The sequence below is a fragment of the Oscarella lobularis genome, chromosome 12, assembly GCF_947507565.1.
Source record: "Oscarella lobularis chromosome 12, ooOscLobu1.1, whole genome shotgun sequence".
Classification (NCBI taxonomy): domain Eukaryota; kingdom Metazoa; phylum Porifera; class Homoscleromorpha; order Homosclerophorida; family Oscarellidae; genus Oscarella; species Oscarella lobularis.
The window spans coordinates 1811764-1820821 of record NC_089186.1 but is presented as its reverse complement, the minus strand read 5'-3'; the positions used below and the strand labels follow the sequence as shown (position 1 = coordinate 1820821).

The 9058-nt window shown below is 49.8% G+C and overlaps 3 protein-coding genes across 5 annotated transcripts; 1 reads left to right on the top strand and 2 right to left on the bottom strand.

Annotated features, from left to right (window-relative positions):
• Positions 1-11: 11 nt before the first annotated feature.
• On the bottom strand, positions 12-624 carry LOC136193790 (transcription initiation factor TFIID subunit 11-like). The gene has a single exon (XM_065982778.1). It carries the CDS (start codon positions 607-609, stop codon positions 166-168), a length of 444 nt encoding a protein of 147 aa, XP_065838850.1. The 5' UTR covers positions 610-624; the 3' UTR covers positions 12-165.
• Positions 625-1796: 1172 nt separating this feature from the next.
• Positions 1797-7069, bottom strand: LOC136193775 (bromodomain adjacent to zinc finger domain protein 2-like). 3 transcript variants are annotated; one of them, XM_065982747.1, is made up of 21 exons: positions 6977-7069; positions 6820-6926; positions 5166-6751; positions 5011-5061; positions 4790-4948; positions 4668-4719; positions 4553-4616; positions 4428-4498; positions 4236-4366; positions 4133-4181; positions 3990-4077; positions 3847-3930; positions 3638-3791; positions 3487-3576; positions 3362-3418; positions 3126-3244; positions 3038-3077; positions 2808-2978; positions 2209-2282; positions 2070-2151; positions 1797-2013 (listed from the first exon to the last, which is right to left on the bottom strand). In XM_065982747.1, exons 2-21 carry the CDS (start codon positions 6863-6865, stop codon positions 1954-1956), a joined length of 3228 nt encoding a protein of 1075 aa, XP_065838819.1. In that variant the 5' UTR covers positions 6866-6926; positions 6977-7069; the 3' UTR covers positions 1797-1953. The 3 variants fall into 3 exon arrangements, with proteins under 3 accessions (XP_065838819.1, XP_065838820.1, XP_065838818.1); XM_065982748.1 differs by having other exon boundaries at positions 4553-4613; positions 6820-7064; XM_065982746.1 differs by having other exon boundaries at positions 6820-7063.
• On the top strand, positions 6729-9021 carry LOC136193785 (all trans-polyprenyl-diphosphate synthase PDSS1-like). Its single transcript, XM_065982763.1, has 10 exons — positions 6729-7190; positions 7260-7350; positions 7579-7715; positions 7768-7909; positions 7975-8086; positions 8146-8255; positions 8318-8398; positions 8536-8649; positions 8703-8783; positions 8843-9021. Exons 1-10 carry the CDS (start codon positions 7150-7152, stop codon positions 8981-8983), a joined length of 1050 nt encoding a protein of 349 aa, XP_065838835.1. The 5' UTR covers positions 6729-7149; the 3' UTR covers positions 8984-9021.
• Positions 9022-9058: the final 37 nt, after the last annotated feature.

The window sequence follows — 9058 nt, the reverse complement described above, 5'->3', positions numbered from 1 at the left end:
CTAAAAGTCAATTACTGTAAATATTCACCCTCCACTTAGTTAACCTCATTAGAGCACAGTACACTACGAAGCATTTATAATAGAGAGAGAGAAAATTATAAATGTACAGTAGGGCAATGTGACCATGCCAACAGATCAATCAAAAAAAGTCCAGTGTACCTGTAGTCAACCGAACGGCTTCTTTTCGAATCGCGTACTGGGCATGGCGCCGCGATTTTTCAAGCGTCTCATTGCCTCGCGCAGATGTCGCGGTTCGACCGGACCCCGACTTTCCGACTTCTCGCGAATGTCGAGCGCCTCTTCGACGATTTCGCCGACGAACACCTTCGCCATGCCGGCCATGGCGATGACGGCGTTCGGCGGCACGGTAACGCCGGCGACCGTCTGCATTAGACGCTTGACGGCCGCTTTGGGAAAAGCGGAGCGCCGATAGAACTCGTAGCGTTCCGTTTGTTCCGTTGAGAAGGCGTTTACGAGCGCCTGAAGTTTCTCGCGGTCAGCGCTCTCTTTCGACGACTTTTCGGATTTCTTTGGTTGCTTTTTCGGCGGTTCGGCGGGCGCTGCTGCCTTCGCTTCGGCTCCGTCGACCGCTTTTCGTTTCTTCCCCATCGCTTATACGGGTATTGGTATAACGGTGACGTCAGTAGTCGAAACGCGGCACAAGTGACGTCATTGAAAGTTTTTTGCAATGATTGTATTTGATCAATTACTACACACACACACACAAGCAAAAAGCACAGTACACACTACAATGTATAATCAATTGATTGAACAAAACTTAATTAATAGGTCAATGTGGGCATTGAAGTGTTCGTTGACACCTGTCAATGGTAATCTAACACCAGCAAAGGGAACTGACGTGTTTCAAGTATCTTCTACGCGCATCCCGCCGTTTTCCTGCAAGCGCACTTGGTCGCGTGTTCGATTCGAAAGTGATGCACGCCTTTCCAATCGGGATTGCTCCCGTCGAGTTGCATTCGAAAGAGATCGCGATTGGAGACGATTCGCGGCGGCGTGCGATTGCAATCGAGGTGCAAGAGCTCGAATCGACTCGCGACCATGCTGCAGCACTTGCAATTCTCCGCCAGATTCACTTCGGCGAACGGGCCCGAGCTGTGAGCGCGAAGACGGGGAACGCTTTCGGAGAAACACTGTCCGGAACAGACGTCGACGTTTCGGTGAACGCGGCATTGTTCGTTGGCTCCGATCGTGTAGCGACGCGTTGTTGGCTCGTCGCACGAAGCAGCTGCAACGAGCGGGTGTGCAGATGCTGGTGCAGATATTGCACGGGCGGGAGCGCCCGCCGCGACGGCGACGAGAAGAAGCAGAGCAACGACGACGATCATTGTGAACTGGATTGAACTGGATGAAGGCGATGATCGTGGCAGACTGTGCAATTCTCACTCGTCTCACCTCTTTTAGATGTCTCCAGTCCGGGGAATGTCGCCGACTAGCCAATGAGAAGCGACTTACCATGTTTGGAAAACTGCGTGTTATCCCACCCATCAAACCGCCCAGCACGTGTCGGCTCCTTGCCAAGTAGACCGCGTGCCAGCGATGAAATTAGAAACTGCTCAAGTGCAGGACGGTGCCATTTGGTGGCTCTGTTCCAAAGCTGCCGGGTGCGAAAGGAACGCCTATAAGGTCGAGTCATTATCTGTACCGCCGACTCGCGCGCGTCAAGCTGTGAGCACACCATTGTGCGCACCTACGACGCGCCTAGAACTACGCTCGCGCGGAAAATGCATTTTTTTGCTACCTGGTATTCTAATTAGACGCGCGGGCGTGCGGGAACGTCGAGCCACGCCAAAGGAGCGTCGAAAATAAATAAAACTTGGGTCCGGATAAAATCTCCGAAGAAAAAAAACAACATGTCCTTTTTTTGAGCGGAAACTATTCTCTGCAATTAATTCTTAGAGGTATACCGGATGTAAGAAAAGCGCGCGTGCGCTCCTAATTGCACTTCCATCGCCTTTCGAAATATTTGCTTAGGAGGAGTCCAGCTATGCCAACCTTGACGCATGCAGAGAAAAATCAGCATAAAAACAATGAGAAACGAGCTCTAGCACCTCCGAGTCGTCTTCGTTGAACGTGCGACAGTTTGCGAAGACGAGTCGCACGTCGTTAGCGAAGGCGTCCTTACGCGAATAACTAGATGCACGCACGCAATCAGTCGTCATTGCTTATAGTCAAATGCAGGGCGCCTACCTCCCATCCTTCAGCTTCGCCCGAATCGTTTGAAAATCCATAGGATTTTCGATGATGTCGTAATAGGAAGGAACCTGAATAGCAGAAAAAATTCGACGCATGCAGGCCCGCAACTCTATAGTAGTGCGTGTGATCTAATTGTTTCTAACAACAAAAAATAGCGGAAAGCCTGCAGTTTCGGACACCGCAGGCACTTGGACGTAACCATGTCAATCATTTGCAAGCAGATCCATTCAAAAGGATACCGCCTAGCAATGAGAAATAGTTCGAGGCGCAAATTGAATAGAAAAGGGAGTATCTAACAACAGAAAATAGTCGGAATCGCTACAGTTCCGGACACTTCGACGTAACCAGCTAGAAGTAGTTCGAGGTGAAAATCAAATAAAAAAAAAGGGAGCCTGGGTATCCAACAACAGAAAATTACGGACATCCTCGTAGTTTCGGACACTGCGAGCACTTGGACGTAACTATTTCGATAAATCGAATCAAATATAGCGTGCTGCTAAAGTATCTAACAACAGACAATAGCGCCTGTTATCATCATGCATAGGGGAAAACAATGCTGCACTGTAGGCGCTATAATCATCGCTATGCGTTACCTGCTTCTTGTTGACGGGAATGAGAAAAGGCCAGCTCTGCGGCTGGCGTTCGAGATCCTGAAGAATCGATAGGCACGAACTGACGACGTCGTCCTCGTCCTCCTCGTCGTCATCGCCTCCATTTCGCTGTCTCTTCGAGGGGGAAGAGATCTTGCTGCACGACTCGATCAGCTACGTACGAAAGGAGGACGTGCGAACTTGGGGGTATCCTAATAAAGACTCAAACTCACTTTGACGCACACTGGACAGCACCAATCTTCCTTAGGAATTCTATAAAGGTACGTTGTACTCTGGGGGGGTTTCACGGAGTCTCCCTACCGGCTCATAGGCGGATCGAGACAGCGCATGTGAAACGTTCTCGGACACTGACCGCACGAAATGATTTTTCCCGTCGTGCTACTACCAGAGCACAGACAGCATCGATTCTCGTCAGCAACCTTAGGAAGATAGAAAGAAAGCGTTTAGAAATGCACGTATAGAAGGGCGTGTCAGTGGCATAGAGACGTCTGACTAATATTCCCCAGTACAAGGAGAAGCGCTGACTATGAACGCACATTTCTTACGCAACTGTGACAATACCAATCGCCTTCAGGTATTCCGGACAACTTGGGCTGAGGTAGAGAGAGAGAGAGAGAGACTCTAGAACGATATACACATCTCGAAAATTCTGACGTCATACTTTGCAGCAGTAGGCGTGCACGCCTCGATCGCAACCGTCGCAGAGCAAGAGCAGAGCCTCGTTGTCTCCCTTACAACAGACTTGGCAAAACTATTAAAAAAACTCTTTGGTCATATACCATATCCCCCCCACACGTTCTCGGAAAACTGACCACTTTCATAATGGACTTCTCCCACGATATCGACTTCTCTAAATGACTCAAGCAGACCTGGAGTTGAGACGGCGACGTCGCTCGACTGACGGCAGCTCGCCAAAGGAGCAGACCCTCGGAAACCGACGGCACGTCGTCGTCGTCGCAAGCAGCGCTGCAATCAAACTTTAATTAAAAAAATCTCTCTATACACTAAAGCTTCGATTCACATTCCGACGTTGTCGTCGTCGTCGTCGTCGTTCTCCTGCGATTGGCCCGTTCCGCCGGCGAGCATTCGAGACGTCAGCTGTTTTCTAAAAACACAAACGCCTTCTATTTATTGATTTTTTCTTCATTTGCTCTCCCGCCCAACGTTTCTTGAAGAGGCGGCTTCAGATATCGACGCTCGGTCGCCTGTTCGATTTGAATGAGCCGTCGCGAGGCGATTTCCAACGACGAGTCTGCAGTAGAACGCATAAGGAAAACACCTACACCTAAAACCCCTCTCAATCTCACAATTGCTGTCGTCCTCGCCGTCCGTTTCTCGACTAAAAGGAGTCCAACCCTAAGAGAAAAAATGATTTGGACTCTCGGATTTTTTCTTTTCTTTTTGTCGCACTTTCGACTGTAGACTGGCGGATAGTAGTCTCTCCTCTAAGTTGGTTATATCCTCCAAAAGCTGCTCGTACTCCCGATCGGTTTCCGATGAGAAATCGACGGGCTCCGAGGGAAGATTATTTATGCGGAAACCTTTCGGAGAAACGACGGCGTTCCGTCCCGAAAAAATTCAAAACGCGCGTTTTTGATTTACCTTTCTTTCTAGACGAGAATCGATCGACTTTCTCAGTGAGATTCTTATAGAGTTCTTTCTCGCGAAAGTCCCTGAGAAGAAGAAGAAGAAAATAAAAAATATTTACCACGTGCGTATTCGTTCACTTTCGATTCAGCGACTTGGCCACGGCTGCCAATTGATCCGCATCGCTAATCAGCCACCATCCTTCTAAAAAAATTCAGAAAATCGAGATATTATAAAATAGTCTAAAAGGGAAACCTTGGATAGGCGACGACGTCTCGACTTTCGACGATTTCTTAAAGTGGTTCTCCTGTAAGGACGACGTTCAGTGTCTCTTATCTTATGAATACATAATTGAGTCCTCCTATGTGTGTGTATACCTTTGTATTTCTCTGGCGCTCCGTTTCTTCTACGAAAACTCCCGTGCTGCTGCAGTGCGGGAGACACCAGTAACGACGACCGTGACGATCTTCGCCCAACGACAATGATCTCAGCGTTTTCATGGCAACGTGAAGTTTCTCCTGGCACTGGGACTTCAACTGGAAGAACGTAAAAAATGTAATAGAATGATATTGAATTTAGATCTCAAATAATGCGTTACGGCTGTCAATTTTGAAATCTCTTTCTTCGTTTCCGCTCGATCGACAGCGTTCTACGCAGAAAAGACTACGAGTTAGTTAAAAGCGGAGAATAATTAAAGCTCAGGATTTCGAAACTGAGCTTCTAAGAACTACTTCAATATCTACTTCGTCATACCGTGTGCAGATGATTATTCCCGACGTTCCCGTCGCCGTCGCCGTCGCTCTCCTCGTCGCTCGCCGCCGCCGCCGCCGCCGTTCCCCGTCGCTCCTCGTCATCGCCGCCCTCGCCGTCGAGCATCCCCTTCAACCGTCTCAAATCGCACTCCACGCTCCACTTCTCCTTCCTCAACGCGTGCACGCGCTCCTGATGCCGTTCCAAGTGCACGCCAAACGCCTTGGACCCCATCACCTCGTTGACGAGAAACGCGACGATCGTCGCTCGCACGCCGACGTCCAAAGCGAAAAACGACTCGCGCATCAAAAGGGTCAAATCGACGACGATAGCCGTCGACTCCGCGGCGGCGACGAGAACCAATCTCAAAATCTCGGACAACGTTCTCGCGTCGACATCGTCGCCGCGCACGATCCCGTTGCACTGCGTCCGAATCGGCTCGTCGCGCTCGTCGATGAGAATCGTCAAGAGACGACGACACGCGTCGACGACGACGTCGCGTCGCAGAAGAAAATCGACGTCAAGCGACGACGACGACGACGACGACGGAGCGACGAGACGAAGAAATCCGCGAAACGTCGCGAAGAACTCGCACGTCATGACGACGTCGCCGAAAGCGGAAGACGAATACGGAAACGTCACGATACGAGATCCCAATGACGACGATGATAGAATTCCCGTCGCATCTATTGTTTGACGTCGTCGTTCGTTCGCCGCCGCCGCGACGGCGTCGACGACGTCGCCGACGAGAAGTTTCGCGCTGAAGCTGAAGTTCTCCAACGCGAGTCGATCGGCGAGATCGTGAGCGTTGATGTAGTCGTCGATTGCCGCGTAGGAGCGAAGGCGTTTGCCGCACGGCGCCACGTAGACGACCTCCGTTTTTGCCGGCGACGACGACGACGACGACGTTCCCTCGACGACGACGGGTTCGCGACGGCGCACTTGACGACGCCAGCCCAAGGCGAGCGGAAGTTCGATTGTTTTTCGATCGACGACTTTGCTGCGTCGCTTCTTCGGGAGAATCGACGGCGACGTCGCCGATGCGGGTGCGACGACGTTATTGCGTTGAAGCTTCGACGTCGTCGTCGCTGGCGTTGCCGTCGTCATCGACGGGGGAACGTAGGACGCGTCGTTGTCGTTGTCGTTGTCGATCGACGGGACGGAGGACGGGGACGCGGGGGTTGGAACGGCGGGAGAAACGGCGGCGGCGACGACGTCTTTGTCATTATCATCATCTTCTACATTATTCTCTTGATGTTGATGTGGCATATGTACAGGAGGGGGATTGATCCAAGGAGGAGGAGGAGGAGGAGGTAATTGACTATAAGGATTCATTGAGGGAGGCGCAGCGAGAAGCGGGGGAGGTGCCCAGGGAATTCCACTAGCACCGTTTCCATAGTAACTCGAGTGAATATGCGGTGGCGGCGGCGGCGGCGGCGGCGGCGGCATGTAGTGACGCGACCACCAATCGCTACCCGGATGCGGAGAAAATAGATACGGGGATAGATGACTGGGAGCGGAGAGCGGCGACGGGGGAGCCATCATGTACGGCGACGGAAGAAGGCCACTTCCGTAGACGGGATACGTCCCTGCGGATTTTTTTTAAATTAGATCGGGTTTCGTTTTGCGGAGGGGCCCCCCCGCGGTTTGCGCGCACCGTTCGGCCACGAGTAGGGCGTTTGGGGACGTTCGTTCGGCTCCATGGGTTCGCTCGAAGCGCGTTGAGCGAAGCGATGGGGAGGCGGCGTCGCGCGATCTCCCCTCCTAGGCGAATATTCGATCGTCCGGCGCGCGAGAGCGCACGATAGGCGTACTATTGTGCCAGTTCGAGACGCTCGAGTCGTCGAAAAGGCGGCGTTTTTTTCTTCTGTGGTCGCGGTGTGAATTTCGATCGGGTCCCGGACGCGATGCGGCGTGTTGTAGTCGCGTGCGCGCGCGTTAGGACAAGTGGGTCGCCCCTAAAAACGGGCGTGATTTCTGCTCGTTTATGAGACGGCGTACGCTTTCGGCGCTCTTCACAACCAGCCGGTCAGTTTCGCAGGAGCGAATTCTCAATGCTCTCGACATACGAAGCTGGATCAATTTTTCGCTGGCTAGGTCGATGTTTTCGCAGGCGAATTCGGCACAATTCAACGCCAAGGAAATAGTCAGAAAAGATCTAGAACGAGTAACAGAGAGAATAGGAAAGGTATTCCGGGGGGGAACTAATTACATTAGACGTCTGATGCAAGAGACTTTATAAAAAAAATCCTTAGTCAGCGTTTTTGAATCGAAAATGATTATGATTTACCTTTATTTTTTTGAATGATTATGACGTATGAATTAATAATACTCGAATTTAAATTGAAACTGTAAATACAGATCAGATCAATGCTTTTTAAATTTTTAATTCTATACCTTTTGATCTCTCCTAAAGGAATTGGATGTATGTCGCTTGCCCGGTCTTAAGCACGCCAGTCAATACTACTTCAAAAAACAAGGGAAGCTATTCCGCCCTCTCGTTGCCCTTCTCATGGCGAGAGCGTGCAACAAAACTCAACTAAAATCAAACAGGTTTAATTAGTAAATAAATTAATAAATCGGTTATTATCTTTCCGCTTCAAAGTGAGGTGACCGAAGAGCAGCTCACCGTTGCCATGGTCTCCGAAATGATCCACACGGCCACCCTGGTTCACGATGACGTCATTGATCAAGCACAGACTCGTCGAGGCCAACCAGTGTCTCACCTAGTGTGGGGCACAAAGAAAGTAGATAGATAGAGAGATGGTCCCAAGGCGCACGTTATTTTATTTATTTATTTATTTATTTATAGTCTGTATTTTCTGGGGACTACATTTTGGCGAGATCGTCGATTGCGCTATCGCGAATAGGAAATCCCTTCGTAGTAGAATTGCTTGCTCACGTTCTGGACAGTCTCGTTAAAGGTACAAAGGAAAACGATGCTTAGTTAATTATATTAATATTTTTTAATTAAAAATTTCAGGAGAAGTGATGCAGTTGGGAACGCGAGAGACGACCGCCGATCGTTTCGCTCACTACATGGAAAAGACGTTTAGAAAAACGGCCAGCCTATTAGCATTGAGCTGTCAGGCGGTACGACACAGTCATAGAGACGAGTGAGAACGGGCCAGGGAAAGACACTGTCATGCATGTAGGTGGCACTGCTCGCCGGAACAAGTCAAAGCGTTTCCGATCTAGCGTATCAATACGGAAGAAATCTAGGAATCGCTTTCCAGGTAGAGATACTCAGAGAGGGTAGCATAGGCAGTGGTTCTTTGTCAATATCTAAACCCCCCAAATTTCTACGTACAGTATTATGGTGTGAACATCTTATGCATTCTACTAAGGGTGGGTTATTTCGTTTGTGCCTTAGCTCGTTGACGACATGCTCGACTTCGTTTCGACGTCCGATATACTAGGAAAACCCGTAGCGGCCGACTTGAAACTAGGACTTGCAACGGCGCCCGTCTTATTCGCTTCAGAAACGGTAACACTACTAGTGTAGTATCTATTGGTTATAATAATTTTTTTCTGTCGCAGTATCCCGAACTAGATAGTCTAATACTGCGACGATTTAGTCAACCGAATGACGTCGAAAAAGCTTGGGACGCAGTAAAAAATGTAAAGTTGGATTTCTTCACTTATTAGTGCATCGTGTACAGTATATCGTTTGTATGTAGAGTGATGGACTGCAGAGGACTCGGGATTTGGCCGCCCAGTACACGTCCGATGCCGTTACGTGCGCCCAAGGGCTTGCCTATAGTCACGAAAGTGCCCTTCTTATTGCGTTAGTACAAGAGATACTATCACGAAAGGCCTAGAGTAATATTAATTAATTCTCTTGCCTATTTAAAATAAAAACCGAGCTAAGCACTTAGTGTGGTTTGCTGTACTGT

What these genes read in the sequence shown, in the direction of transcription:
- LOC136193790 (XM_065982778.1), bottom strand. Translation starts at nt 609, where the DNA reads ATGGGGAAGAAACGAAAAGCGGTCGACGGAGCCGAAGCGAAGGCAGCA.
- LOC136193785 (XM_065982763.1), top strand. Translation starts at nt 7,150, where the DNA reads ATGAGACGGCGTACGCTTTCGGCGCTCTTCACAACCAGCCG. An exon ending in ACTCAACTAAAATCAAACAG is followed by an intron (nt 7,716 to 7,767) that starts GTTTAATTAGTA and finishes TCCGCTTCAAAG; the next exon opens with TGAGGTGACCGAAGAGCAGC. An exon ending in CTTGGGACGCAGTAAAAAAT is followed by an intron (nt 8,784 to 8,842) that starts GTAAAGTTGGAT and finishes GTTTGTATGTAG; the next exon opens with AGTGATGGACTGCAGAGGAC.
- LOC136193775 (XM_065982747.1), bottom strand. Translation starts at nt 6,865, where the DNA reads ATGGAGCCGAACGAACGTCCCCAAACGCCCTACTCGTGGCCGAACG. An exon ending in GACGTCGTCGCCTATCCAAG is followed by an intron (nt 4,617 to 4,667) that starts GTTTCCCTTTTA and finishes GAATTTTTTTAG; the next exon opens with AAGGATGGTGGCTGATTAGC. An exon ending in GCCAAGTCGCTGAATCGAAA is followed by an intron (nt 4,499 to 4,552) that starts GTGAACGAATAC and finishes TCTTCTTCTCAG; the next exon opens with GGACTTTCGCGAGAAAGAAC.